The sequence below is a fragment of the Plecotus auritus genome (assembly GCF_963455305.1).
Source record: "Plecotus auritus genome assembly, chromosome: 9".
In the NCBI taxonomy this organism is placed as follows: domain Eukaryota; kingdom Metazoa; phylum Chordata; class Mammalia; order Chiroptera; family Vespertilionidae; genus Plecotus; species Plecotus auritus.
This window is the reverse complement of record NC_137783.1, coordinates 138,951,267-138,966,759: the sequence shown is the minus strand read 5'-3', so window position 1 is coordinate 138,966,759 and position 15,493 is coordinate 138,951,267. Positions and strand designations below refer to the sequence as shown.

The 15,493-nt window shown below is 36.4% G+C and overlaps 1 protein-coding gene across 14 annotated transcripts in view; it reads right to left on the bottom strand.

Annotated features, from left to right (window-relative positions):
• Positions 1-15,493, bottom strand: part of PHF21A (PHD finger protein 21A) — a 167,922-nt gene that overhangs the window by 119,131 nt on the left and 33,298 nt on the right. For all 14 annotated transcript variants that reach the window (XM_080688073.1, XM_080688078.1, XM_080688067.1 and 11 more), the window contains 3 exons: positions 11,522-11,665; positions 6,780-6,812; positions 3,992-4,057 (listed from right to left, as the gene is read on the bottom strand). In XM_080688073.1, coding sequence (XP_080544199.1) covers positions 3,992-4,057; positions 6,780-6,812; positions 11,522-11,575 — 153 coding nt within the window. In that variant the 5' untranslated portion in view covers positions 11,576-11,665. The remainder of the gene's footprint in view (positions 1-3,991; positions 4,058-6,779; positions 6,813-11,521; positions 11,666-15,493) is intronic.

Below are 15,493 nucleotides of genomic sequence, written 5' to 3'. Positions count from 1 at the left end.
CAATGTGCTTTCCTCTTTTCTTCTAGTTGTAGAATTTCCACTCAGCCAGCTTTCCTGTGGTTCTAGATGGTGTCCATTTTGTCTTTTAGTTGTAGTTTTGATATTGTTGTGCAAGGCAGCAGTTTAGGTGTTTACCTATGCCACCATCTTGGTTTCTCTCCATATTTCAGTATTAATACTGTTTAAAATAGCTGGATTTTCTGATTAGAGAGGTTGATATATCATGAAGAGAATGTCATTAGACTTTTAAATGCTAACTATTCCTGATATAGACAAGAGTTTAGTGTTAAATTTTTTATTGTTATTTCTTGACTATTTCTAGTTATAAAGGAAACATTTATTGTGGAGAATTTAGCAAATATATCCTATCTAATAAAAGAGTAATATGCAAATTAACCATCACTCCACTACACTCACCAGCCACGCCCACCAGCCATTCAGGAGCGAGTATGCAAATTAACCCAACCAAGATGGCTGCAGCCACGGAGAGAGCAGGAGGAGGCTTGGGTTTCCCTGGCAATGGAGGAAGCCAAGCTTTCCACACACCCTGGCCGGCTCAGGCCTCCACTTAAGGCTACAAAGTTTCAATTATAGAAGATAAATAAATCCCAACAGAAATGGCTGCCGCCATGGAGCGAGCAGAAAGCTTGGCTCTGCTCCAGGCTACAAAGTTTCAATTGTAGAAGATAAATAAATCCCAGATACCAGGGCCTCCGCTTGGGTCGCCGGGGGGTGTGGCCAGCCTGCAAACCACCACAGGCCCCTCGCCCAGGCCGCCCCATGCCCCAAGGCAACCCCCACCCTGATCCGGGACACCCTTCAGGGCAAACCAGCTGGCCCCCACCCATATACCAGGCCTCTATCCTATCTAATAAAAGAGTAATATGCAGATTGACCATCACTCCAACACACAAGATGGCTGCCCCCATGTGGTCAAAGATCCATCTCCCATGTGGACACAAGATGGTCACCACAAGATGACCAGAAAGGGAGGGCAGTTGGGAGGGACCAGGCCTGCAGGGGAGGGCAGTAGGGGGCAACCAGACTGGAAAGGGAGGGCAGTTAGGGGGAACTAGGCTAGCAGGGGAGGGCAGTTAGGGGCAATCAGGCCGGCAGGGGAGGGCAGTTAGGGGCGACCAGGCTGGCAAGGGAGGGAAGTTAGAGGTGACCAGGCCAGCAAAAGAGGGCAGTTGGGGGTGACCACGCCTGCAGGTGAGGGCAGTTGGGGGCAACCAGGCTGGCAGAGGAGGGCAGTTAAGGGCAATCGGGCCAGCAGAGGAGGGCAGTTGGAGGCAACCAGGCCAGCAGGGGAGGGCAGTTAGGGGTTACCAGGCTGGCAAGGGAGAGAAGTTAGGGGAGACCAGGACAGCAGGGGAGGGCAATTAGAGGTAACCAGGCCAGCAAGTGAGGGCAGTTGGGGGCAATCGGGCCGGCAGGGAAGCAGTAAGGCATCGATCAGGCTGGCAGGGGAGTGGTTAGGGGGTGATCAGGCTGGCAGGCAGTAGCAGTTAGGGGCAATCAGGCAAGCAGGCAGGCGAGCAGTTGGGAGCCAGCAGTCCTGGATTATGAGAGGGATGTCCACCGGGATCGGGCCTAAACGGGCAGTCGGACATCTCTCGAGGGGTCCCAGACTGGAGAGGGTGCAGGCTGGACTGAGGGACACACCCCCTCCCCGTGCATGAATTTCATGCACCAGGCCTCTAGTAACAAATAAAAATGAATAAGTGCTCACTGTAAGAACTAATGACTATCTGCAATATTTTGTTTTTTAATAAAGCGAAGTAAGAGAATGTATGCATCTATTGTATAATTAAGTTTTCAAGTGGATATAGAAAAAATTATAGAAAAATGCATATAGAAAAAGAATGGAAACAAATGACAAAGGGTTAATCACTGTTAATTCTGGAATATGACATTCTTTGAAGTATTCTGTATTTACATTTTTTCCTCACAACCAAAAAATTAATGTTAAATTAAAATATTAGTCATGCAAGTAGGGTAATTCAGATTTTAGTTATTAAAGTTGAAGGAAAATCATTAAGTTTTTCCCAGAGGCTAAGTGGATCTTGTGAGGAAAAAAGACACACAAAAAGCTGAGCATTCAGCATTAACAGTTTGTTCTAAAATAATACTATTTTAAACTAAACATCAATGTTTCATGTTGGAAATAAGTCTGGGGAAGGACCAGCTTTTGAACTTTACAGCTGTGTTTCCTCAAGTACTATCCTACCTAAAAATGATACATTCTCTGTTCTATCAAAAAGGCTGTGTAAATAGTTAAGCAAATAAAACTGCAAGATTGCATTTCAGTTTCTGACTCTAGTCTCTTTACTGACACTAGACCCATTTTTTTAAATTCTAGTTTCTAAAATCCAAACTTAGTTCAGATGACAGAACTTATCACTTGATGAAATGCCTTACTGAACATAAATGGTTACAATTTTCTATTAAGCTAGACCCCTAACAGAAAAAAATTAAAGAATAAAAAGTTACAGAAACAAAGCAAATCTTTATATCAATGCTCACAAACAAAAACTTTAGATAAGTGTACTTATTTTTAATTGCCCCATTTTCCTCAAATGTAGCCTTAGGTTAACTTTGTGACAACAGACCCCATCCCTTACTTCACTAATCAATTTTCAGCTGGAACACGTGAATTTTTCAGCAAATGACTCATTCATTGGCATCTTGTCAAATTAATCCTGAAACCAGCGCTAACACAATTCTAAAGCTAGAACACTTTCACTAACATACATCATTTTGACTTCAGAGAACTGACTCACTATCAGAGTCAAACATATAATAAACTCTGTTTATATTTTTCCACTTGTTCTCCACCATGCCACCGTCTCCCAATTTTAGTGTGGCAATTCCCTAATCCAAAACACCTCTAGTTTCTGGAGAAGACAAGACAGGGAAACATAGTAGCTTAAAACAGGAAGGGGGAGAAAAAGCCGTTGTTCACTCGGCTGGAAAAATATTCTATTCTGAAACAGCAACAACTCATATCTATTCCACATAGTTCTCAAGATTTATTTTTCTCCTCACACACTGTAACAGAATACAAACACAATAAAAAATCTCCAGGAATAAATTACTCTCAACGCCTTTATTTCACTAAATAAAAGTTTAAAAAACAACATAAAATCAATTACTGAGAACTATTTAGTCAAAAATCTTCAATGAGATATCACTAGCATTAACTATCAATTGCAAATCAACTAATCATTTTGGTTCACACGTTCACCTCCTCCAAAATAGAAAACTGCTCCTTTTAATCAGAGGAAGGGTGGGGGAGGAACAAGAAAACAATGACTTGTCAGATTACCACAGGCATTTACTTATACAGCTCTATCAATTGTCACACTCCACCTGGTGGCAGGAGCTGCCTGAATTGGTGAAGTGGAGGTCATTATACAAGAAATTCCAAAACATGCTTTCCAGATGTCTTTGGCAAAAAGCAAGATGCTCTTCTCTTGCTCTATAAAGAATAAATCTAACAAGGTTCAATCAAAGTTTTTTTTCACGTCAATATCTAATACAGATTAACATAAAGGTATAACAAAAATCAGAATGAAAGACCTGTATTTAGAGTGATCTGTTTACAACCATTCTCTCCATGTTAGTTAAATATTATTTCAAGTCTTCAGAACAGTAACAAGCATATCCAGCAGCTATCACCTACTCCCGCTAACTTTCTTTACCCTTTTCCCCTATGGGTAAAGTATAGTTTAACACAGTTAACAGCAGCTTGCCACATTGCTTTTAGATATTTGCCAGTAACATATACCCATGGGATACTCTAGAGACTGATTTCAACCAAAAATAAAAATAGATAAACAGAGCTCAAACAAAATTAAAACTGAGTCTGGCTGCCCACACTTACTTTCACACATGAGGAAAAATAGCAGTTCTCCTAGAAGCCTCAAGCAGACATATCTTTAGAACACAATGTTAAAAATACGCGCCCCCCCCCTCCTTTTTCCCCTACCTGTTTCTCACTCAAAGCTGTGATTTTGGCTTGGAGTTCATGAAGCTGTTTCTTTAAATCAGCATTCTGATTGGAAAGAAAAAATATCTGTGAGAAAGATATTTCATTTGTTAACAGAATAGTAGCATGAAGATGTTATGCATATTGCATTACAAATGATGAAGCAAACTTAAGCATTTTAGCCAATCAAATTCATCATGCATTAAATTGTAGTCACATTATCACTACCTAATGCACAGATCCTAAATGTAGGCTCCTAACACTAGAACCAGGGAAGCTCCTTTGCAATTGTTTTAAATTATAAGAAGTTTTATGTTTTAGCATTATGTAAAATAGTGCACCTTTCTACTAAAAATATTGTTATTCTTTGACAGAAAACCCAAAGCTCCACTAATCAGACAAAAGCAGGAAAATGGAAGTTGTAAGTGTCTTTATTGATAATGCCACTCAATGGCATTATCAATAAAGATAAAAACCTTGCCCTCTCCCTTATTTAGTAGAGTGCATTTGTTATTTTAGCCTAGATTTGAAAAGCTGTCAGTGCTACAACTGCCTTGACACCATATCATTCAAATTAACACAGCGACTACCAGTGCATTCTCTGAGTTTTCAAATTCTAGGATTCAAAAAAGAATACTATTTTAGATGAGATACACTGAATATGCTTGTGTTTTACTCAAGTGGGACAAAAATATCCAAGATTTAAAAAGCAAGATTAATGCTTAATATTGGATAGCCTACTAGCAGACTGAACACCACCCCAATGAGAGACTACTTTTTCTTTATCATCTCACATGCAATTTTTTCCAATAGCCCTGCCTGGTCTTCTATAAGGTTGGGGCACACATCCTCCCTCTCATGATTATGCCATGTGGTCTTTTTAAAATAAGAATGTGTGAGTGTGTGAGTGTGTGTGTGTTTGTATGTATACTAGAGGCCTGATGCACGAAATTCGTGCAAGAGTGGGCCTTCGCAGCCCTGGTGGCTGCCTGGATCCCTCCCTCGCAACTGCGGTGCCTGCCTGGATCCCTCGCAGCCGCAGCTGCAGCCCCGGCTTTGTCCGGAAGGTTGTCCGGAAGGACATCCAGTCTAATTAGCATATTATGCTTTTATTATTATAGACATATAATGAAATCACCCACAAGATTGCCCAACAATTTACTGCTCTCTCAGATTTTTTGCATTAAGACTGCTGTTACCTGGCCACCAGCTCTATGGGAAATGCTAATGATTTCTAATAATATTTCAGTTGCTGATAATAAAGGTTATCATCTACATATATAAAAGCCTAAGCGACCACAGCAACCAAATGGACGACTGAACAGGCTGTGTGGGGATCAGGCCTAAACCGGCAGTCGGACATCCCCCAAGGGGTCCCGGATTGGAGAGGGTGCAGGCCGGGCTGAGGGCTCCCACCCCCCATGCATGAATTTCATGCACAGGGCCTCTAGTATTAAATATAAAAGAACCTATTAATCTAAGGTCTACATCCTGGTTCCCTAAATCTAATTTAAATAGTATCTTTTAAAAATAAACAAACATGGAGAAGCTTCTCAAAGTTCAAACATTAAATAGAAATTAAGTGTGGGCTATCAATGGATTGTGTTAAAGCACTGGGTACAAAATTTTTTGAAATGACTATTATTCCTACTTCCAAAAATCAATCTGCCTCAGTAACATTCCTCAATCCAAGAATTTATTTTACTTAAAGTTACAATGAGGCATGTATGGTATGTTAACAAGCTAAAGATACATACACATACATCTGAGTACCCATCAATGGGTTTAGTTGTTTTGTGACCAGATTATGAGTCAACAAATGCAAGGGAGAAATCCTAAGAGAGTCTGATAAATACTCCCCACACTTATGACCTACTGTGTAAGGCTGCAAAAAAGACACTTCCTGAACAATAAATAAGCAAAAAACAAAAAACAATAAATAATGTCATGGAAGACAAGATAACTTTCTAGGAAGGTTTCTCTTCAGGGATAGAGAATAAAATGTCTAAGTCAAAAACTCCTATGAGAGCCCAGCTGGCGTGGCTCAGTGATTGAGCATCGACCTATGAACCAGGAGGTCACGGGTTCAATTCTCGGTCAGGGCACACGCCTGGGTCGCGGGCTTGATCCCTGTTGTGGGGTGTGCAGGAGGAAGCCAATCAATGATTCTCTCTCATCAATGAGGTTTCTATCTCTCTCTCCCTTCTTCTCTGAAATCAATAAAAATATATTTTTTAAAAACTCCTATGAGAATTTAAAGAAAATTTAACATTTGCTGGATTAAGGGCTCTTTCAAAAATAAAAATTAAATGCTTTTTAAAATGTATTCTAAAATTCTTACCCTGAATATAGTGTGATTAAGTATTTAAATGTTCTGTATTATATCTCTACTATAAACTCTGAGAAAATAAGAATGGTTCTGGGCTTTACTCAATAATTTTGAGACTATAGAAAGCCTCACAAACTGATTTTGAGTAAGTGGGCATATAGAAATGAAATTTAAGCTCTATGAAGAGTATAAACTCTCAACTTTCCCCCCCAATACTCAAAGCAATTAACACAAAAGCAAGTAACAGTAACAAAGATGAAATGATAGCTATATTATAAGATAATAACTGGATTTTTCTAAACCCTTAAAACATGAAGACCAATATGCTAATATAATTGTTGTGAGAGATGAGATAGTTTTTAAAAACTTATGTACTAGTCTATATTTTAGTATTCTTACGATCACTTTGCTTTACATTATTTTAATTTAAAAATTAAATGAATTAAAGTAGTATTTTACCTGTGGATCCTGTTTCATTTGAGCAACCAGTTTCTGGTAATAAAGAGAAAAAGAGCCATCAATCTTCCATATTAACTCACTATGGCAAATCAGGTTTGGCCCCCCAAATCTAGAGTTTTAAGATTCACACACACACAAAAATGAGCAATACCACAATCAGAACAAAAAGCTTCTGTGATCTATAGAAAAGGTTAATAAGACACTCCTCTTAATATAGGGTGGGAATCAAAACTACCACTTCATATTTGAAATGCAATGCTCCTGCTTTATAACAAGTCTGAAGATGGGATGAGGGTGGGGAACGGAGTTTAAAAGGCAATTTACACAAGCTGGATGCTCCAAAAGCCAAACATCTCTCTAGAATGTTGTCACTGGGAGCGTCCTAACTAAGGCCTGCAAAGAAGCTGCTCCCAGACGGAACAGGCCGGTCTGCACACAACGAAGTGCAGAGGAGCCTCGTGTCAGGTCTGACTCTGCCACTGTCTTCTCCATGGGGCAGATGGGATGTACTCTCGGAGGGGCGGTGAGGCTCAGCATCTAAAGAGTGAAGAAGGGAAGGAACAATAATGCAAAACTCTACCTACCTGGGCTCCTCTGGGAGAGAGTGCGCTACCAGAATACTGAATGAGAAAAGTCCTTTACTACGGAAAGCAGAAGTCCAAACAAATGAAAAACCAAGGAAACTGGATGCTGTCTGATCTAATCCAACTTCTAAAAGCATCACTGTCCAAAGATAACCATAATCAGGGAGAAAAGAACCTGAAGGATAAAGGTGTATCGGAAAGCTGATCCCTAAAAGTTATCTGGAAATAAGCTGTTCTATTTAACTAAAAATCTGTCCCTCTTTTTGGGTAACAAGGCACTTTTAAATTTTGTTAGTCATAAAATAAAATCTAATATGTATTATATACTTATCTCCCTTCTTACATTTAAAAGTGTCAGCTTTGTGGCCCCGCCAATGTGGCTCAATGGCTGAGCATTGACCCATGAACCAGGAGGTCACGGTTCCATTCCAGGTCAGGGCATATACCCAGGCTGTGGGCTCGATTCCCCCACAGGGGCATGCAGAAGGCAGCCAATCAATGATTCTCTCTCAGTATTGATGTTTCTCTCTCTCTCCCTGTCCTTTTCTCTCTCTGAAATTAATTAAAAAATATTTTTAAAAACCTGTCAGCTTTTATTGTATAATCTTCAGAAAATGACTTCTAACTTTATTCTAGTTGGTCAGAAGCCTTACTTCACGTGCTGAGCTACATTCTAGAAAGGTGAAGTTGCCAACCATGTGACCTCCACACAAGCACATGTTACTTCACATGTGACAGTAGTAACTCTTGTGTATCCTGGTCTTAATAACAAAACAGTAATAACACACATTCCAAGAACTCAGTGAAATTGGACAGCAAGGCTTTTATACATATGCATTTTCACTAACACCGCTTAAAGGCTGACCACACTCTTCAATTTGGTTTTCCTTTTGATTTGATTACCACAGAGTGGACTATATTAAAATTGCCTTTTTAAAGCTAAAACGGATTTTCTTCCACGACACTAGAATTTAAGAACTGACTGATAACCACACTAAGTCTCCACCTCTGAGGAAATAACTTTTCTATCTGTAAGCAGTCAAGCTGCATTTTACATCATCAGAGGCAGGACTGAACACGCTGGGCAACTTAACTAGACCATCCAAATCCCTAGTGACTTTAAGCTGACACTGTGTTGTCAAACTTAGGTTACTTTCTATTGCAAGAATACAATTTTTCATGAGGATATACTTTATACTAAGGGTTAGCAAACTGGTCATCCACCTGTTTTCGTAAATAAAGTTTTACATGGGACACAGCCATACCCATTCATTTATATATTGTCTATGACTGCTTTGTCTGCATAGCAGCAGGGCAGAGTAGTTGTGACAGAGACCATAAGTGACTTACAAAGTATAAAATACTTTCATTTACTATCTGGCCCTTCACAGAAAATATTTGCTAACCTCTGCTTTATACTATTCTGTTCCATGTAAATACTCTGAAAGTTTAAATATTACTTTTATCAATTCTGCATAAGGATCATCAAAAAGGCAATTTCTCAAAAAAGGATGAGATGCCCACCACAAGCCATTATTATTTAAACATTTATGCAACATCAACTATGCCCATTGCTTGCTACTTTTTAAACCGTCTCCCTATCCATAAAAAAACAAAAATGTATTTCTGTGACACGATACCAGGTAGTTTCATAACATACTTTCTATCCAGTAAGCTCAATCTCAGCTCTAACTTCATCCTATAACTAGAAATGCACCAAGGGGTGAATTATGCCCCAGCCTAACAGCCAGTGCCTACTTTGGTGTCATTCCTGGCATCCCTGAACTTGTCATGATTGGTGATTATGCAGGTTACCACATATCTCATCAGAACAACGTTATCCAATTTACAAACAAGGCATGTCACTTGGATTTATTTATAAAACTTAAATTTTTTTAAAAAGAGAAAAATATTCTAAATGTAACTGGAATAAAAATATCTTATAGAGTGTATATGTTAAAATACTATCAATAAATATGTTTATTATTACAAAAACAAAATGTATAATAATTAAGGATGAATATAAATGCTATTAACTTTATGCTAAAAATAAATATATAAGAACATAGTTAATGTGAATATTAAGATAGTGTTTGGGATAACTTTATGAAGAATATTATATCCCTTTTGAGTCAACAAATGTAATTTTAAAATGTAAATTAGATTTTAAAACAAATTAAGCATTAAATTTTTCATAATTATTTTCATAAAATTGGTATGCTTGAGTTAAAACATGAAACAAAATACTTTAAAACTCTACTTAATTTTTAGTAATTTAGTTCAATTTAGGTCATAAGTCTTTCATGAAAATCTTATTGGGATTTGTTCAGATCTTGTGAGGATGAACTAAAAGCAGAATGTCAACTTTGCCATCTCAAAATTTCTTGAGAGGAGGAATATCTCCAAAAATCACATACAACCTCATTATATTATCTCTGATCCATGCAACTTTGATTGATTATTGTTTTCTAGGAATTTATTCTACAAAGATGTCGGCTTTGAACAAATTGTGAACTTAACTGTCATCATTTGCCATACAGCCAAATTGGGAATCAGTACACCTCTATGTTAAAAAAGTTTTGTCCAGCCCAGCCAGCGTGGCTCAGTGGTTCAGCATTGACCTATGAACCAGGAGGTCAGGGTTCGATTCCTAGTCTGGGAACATGCCCAGGTTGCAGGCTCAATCCCCAGTGTGGGGGGTGCAGGAGGCAGCCAATCAATGATTCTCTCTCATCATTGATGTTTCTCTCCCTTCCTCTCTGAAATCAATAAAACAATGTATTTTTTAAAAATACTTTTGTCCTAGAAAAAGACAAGCTTGTTTTTGTAAAAAAATTTTTATTCTCCTCCATTTGTAACAGAAGCAAGGCCTAATAAAACAAAATGTGCTTATTTTATTATATACTAAATTTAAATAGATAACTTACTTATTACATACTAAATTTCTTAAAGTTACCATAAAAACAAAACACACTTCTTAAAGTTACCATAAAAACAAAACCTGCCTGTACACAGCAAACCATAACACTGCTGCTGAGCAAGAGTTTAACAAGATCCAAAGTAGCAGAACATACAGAGACTTAACATAAAAAAAATGCGTGTGTGTATCTATATATGTACATGTATAGATTACATATGCCTTTGAAGCTTTCCTATAAATTCTCTTCCATTAATTCTGAGCAACTTGCAAATTCAGTAGTTATCAAAAGCCCAAGGTGTTCTTCCAACAATCTCAGAAATTAACCTTACATTAGACTATTCAGATAAAACAAAGGAAAACATACCTAAGAACAAACACCTTTAAAAAAAATTCCTTTCTCCTCGTCCAACACCCCAAACATTCAAAAGTAGTTAATTCATTGTCATTTATCACTTTTTATTAAACAAACATTACATATGTGTATGTCTTGAACCTAGTACCACATTCAGATAATGTATAGAATACAGAAAGATATAAAACAGTGATATTCTGTTTATATAAAAATGTTAATGATTTAGTTATTTAAGGATAGCTTTTTGTATTAGTTACAGTTATATTAAACAAAATATTATATATACTTAATATATAAATTATATTTAGTATACAATGTATTTTATTAAAATTATTGTCATATAAATATAATCATGGATATATTTTAAATTTTCCATATTTTAAAGGTTTAGCCTAAGTACATGAGGTAAAATGTAAGAATTATGAAACTTGAAATTTAAACATCCGTGAAAGTAATCACATTTTATTTACTAATGACTAGACTAGAGGTATAAAAGTGAATGAGTAAAAACTTCGATATACATGGTAGTCAAGTCAAACATGTTTCATTTAAAATAGACAAGTCATAAGTCACATGAACAAAGTCCCTCAGATTAACAACAAAAAATCACCCCAGAAAAAAATTCTTTTTTAATGCCTTTGGTATATAAAAAAATATTTGTCATTCATTTCTGTATAAAGGAAATCAGGAATATTTCATTGAAGTTCTTAAAAGTATTATCAATGAGTTTACTGAGTAGTGATAAAAAGCAAATGGCATGACTACTTGGCAGTAATTGTCTGAAAGATGATTAACAATTTGTACTAAAAATCAGAGATGGGCCTGTTTACTCATCTTACCCATTACTTAATAACATGATGTGGAAGAAGACAATAATGCAACATACCTGGTGAACCTGAATTTCCACTTTAAGAGCTTCCTGTAGAGTCTGCAACTCCATCCTCCACCTTCTCCACTTTCTCTTATGTCTGCTAATTCTATAGTTTCTTCAGCCTCCGTTTAAAATAACAAACTCCTCTTCTCACTGCAGCTGCAGAGATCAATGTTTTGGATCATTATGTTAGGTATAAAGGAAATATTCATGTTAAATACAATACATTTGTAATAGTTGAAAAATATTTGATTCTCTAGCACAGGACAAGAAATTTCCCAAACAGAATTCTTTTTGAAACGAATAGTTTTGTATTTAATTGATATAAAAACTTTCTGGGTTTTTATTATTTGAACATTCCTCTACACTACAGAACACTTCAAAGAAGTAAGAAAGGGGGAAAAATAAGTGTTTAACCTGGTCATGAAAACAGCTATGCACCTACTATGTGCTCAGTACCATACTACACACTAAATTCTGAGGATACAGAGCTGAACAAGACCCCTTCTGCCCTAAAAGAGCTGGGAATTCAGAGGGGGAGACTACAACCATCCAAGACTCACTTCACACTCTGTCCTTAGAAAGAGACACATAACAACAGGGTCATGCATTTTTAAACATCACACAGAGGGAACTGGAAAGTTCAGGATCTCTCCGAGGTTACAGAAGGCCGAAGTAGTTTTTTCATTTGGATTAACTATTTAAAAAATTTTTTTAAACTGAAAACGGGAAAACTTCACTGAAGTTCACATTCAACAAATTAATACTTAACACAAAGACAAGGCAATGTAACTATGTTTTCCACAAAGTTATAAAAGTAGTATTAAAAATAAATCTATTGTGCACAACAGATGAGATGGTCTAGCAATGGAACAGACGTTTCCGGCTTTACAATTAACACTATCTTCTTTTCGAGGCTGAGTGCATCGCTTTGGCTAGGTGCATAACTGCATGTGGAGAAATGTCAAAAGTCTAGATGTGTAAATGTGAACCTTCCTATCCTGCTCCGCTCCTCACTACTGCAATTTAAATTAACCCAGTGGCTAATTTCTCTTTTAATATTTTTTATTTTTTCTTGCATGTAGCTTTTGACATGATTTTAGGTACTCTCCCAAAGCAAAGTTTGCTTCTGTCTGAATAAATTTAAACTTTTCATCTTTGTACCTATAAACCTTGTAGTTAGGGCAACTTTTCAGCATTCTTAGAAACTGGGGATGGGAACAATCAGTTCCCTTAAACAAAGGGAATGAGATTCATAATCTTTACACTTTCTACAAATTATTTATCTATAGACATTTTCTTAAAACTTCTTTAAAACCTGATTTGACAGTTATAATAAAATCACTTACTACAGACTATATAGTTGTCATTATTTTTTATTATGTTTGCTTAACCTCACTAGGCTTAAAACATCACTACTGACAATCTCTCCCCTAGGGTTTATACATTGCTTTGTAGTATCAAAATACTCTAACCTAAAATAACAATAAATTTCAAAAGTGTAAAATTCCTTCAAACTCACCTGTGGAGGCTAGAAAAGGATTATTGTACAAAAATATTATCAACCAAACATTTTATAAAGATGATATGTTTAGGGGATATAATTTGGAAAAGAAGACATACTTTGATGAACAAACCTGGGCTTTTCAGCTATCTATTATCTTAGAAAATCTTTGGAACTATAATAAATAAACAAACAAACAAACAAACAAACAAAAGAATCATTAAGTTACTGACTTAGACCAAGGTTTTTGTTATGTAAGTTTACGTTACATACAAATTCACATGTAAAAACTACACAGCCATTTCAATTTTAAATACTAAAATAATCTACTAAAATTCTTGACTTACATATTCAAGTTCCTCCTGAAAACAGTCTTAAATTAGTTTTAATTTTGCAGAAAATGTATCCAACAATGATGTCACAGTATTTGTCAAATTAAAAATCATCTTGAAGTATTAGTAAAGGGGTATTTTCAACACCAGGAAGGCCATATTTTATTTTATTGGTAGTTAACATATAATGTCATAGCTCAACTCAACTCATACAAACAGCAGGTTAAAAACATGAAGAACTTAGAATATAAACAACAAAGAGTTAACATATTTTACAGTTAGAATGCTCACAAATTAATTTTTAAAAACTAATAAAGCAGTTCACTAAAGAAGAAATAACAATGATCAACAAACATGAAAAACACCCACCTTCAATAGTCACTGAAATGTACGTCTTAAGAAGGTAAGTTTTGTCTATCGAACTGACAAAGACTTATAATAATACCATGAGCGTTCTAGAGTTTAGGTCAGGTGGCACTTTCCTAATTTGCCACTGGTTATCTTGGGGGCGGGGGGAGGGGGTAGTACTAAGGGTTATTTACTTTCTTATTTTCAGAGTATAAAAATTTCCATGTTTTGTTATTTTAAAATATGCACTTATTTTTAAATAACAAAAAATTAACTGAGGAATGCTAGATAAAGCATCAGAAAATTTTATGCTGATGAAATAAAATGTCCAGGAAATGAAAAAGTAAAACCTGGAGGCTCTAAATGTCAGAATGCCTGGTAGGATAAGAAGCATGCAGCTCACGTTACTGAGGAGCTGACAGCTTTTACTTCCTTCATCAGATTGTTGTCTACTTATTAGAGATCCACAGACACACATTTTATTTATCAAGAACTCTAAAGGCCAATTACTCATTTCATTTCAAAATAAAACATTTAAAAGAAGGATTAAAAAGGTAATGACTTGTTATAGAGAAAAACTTATGGAGGATTAGAAGATATATTTGATATTCTTCTTCAAAATGTCTCTTTGTGGATAGCAATTTTAAGAGATTGGTCGCTGCCTAAAGGAACAAATTATATACACATATTTATAGGTTACAAAAACAGTGCAAGCACATGTTGAAACCTTCTTAAAAATATTTTGGAGGCTTAGACAACTCATGCAGCTGTCATGTAAAGACCATTGGGGGGCAGTTTATAGCGTCAGAAAGAAGGTATGATTTTGTTAAATATGAAAAAGATGATTTATCGTACTTTGACCAACTCTAATAAGTTGTAAATAACAAATCAGTTGTACGGTAAAAATAAACAGCTTCACAAAAATAGTTAATAGACACACTTTATTGAAGTACAATGCCTTTCACCACCCAACAGCTCTAAATACCACCATCAGAAAGGACAATTGCCTAGCACAAAATATCAACATGTATTATCTTCAAAACTATCCATCTCAAACCACTGGGACACCTAATAGCCTCTCACCTTCAAATAATAAAAAACCAAAAACATAGACAAATAAAAACTTCACTCATCAACCATTCAAAACAATAATCAAGTTTCACTGAGAAAGGCAGCTGTGATGTCTGGAAAGAACACTGTCTGTCCCCAAAAACAAACAAACAAAAAAAACCCAACTGATTCCACTTACCATGTAATCACTCTCAGCCTCAGGGTTTTTAAAATTTGTATGTATGTTTGCTTATAAATCAGGAAAATGGGAACAGTACCGCCTACTTCATAAAAATGGTATGAGGTCTGAATAAGGTAAATACCACGTGAAAACTCCTTTGTAAACTGTAAGGTTCTATGCTATTCCTAACACATTTAGTGCTTTTATTCAGGCACGTAACTTAGTTATAAACTTCTCAACACATTAGATTGCTGAGAGGATAGTAGGCTTTCCTATTTTTACATTTTCTTTAAAAAAAGGCTTTCCTGGCTAACATCAACTAATCAACAAATGACAAGGGCTGGCGAGGATGTGGAGAAAAAGGAACCCTCTTGCACCACTGGTGGGAACGCAGATTGGTGCAGCCACTGTGGAGAACAGTATGACGTTTCCTCAAAAAATTAAAAATGGAACTTCCATTTGACCCAGAATCCCACTTCTAGGAATATATCCCAAGAAAACAGAAACACCAATCAGAAAGGATATATGCACCCCTATGTTCATAGCAGCACAATTCACCATAGCTAAGATTT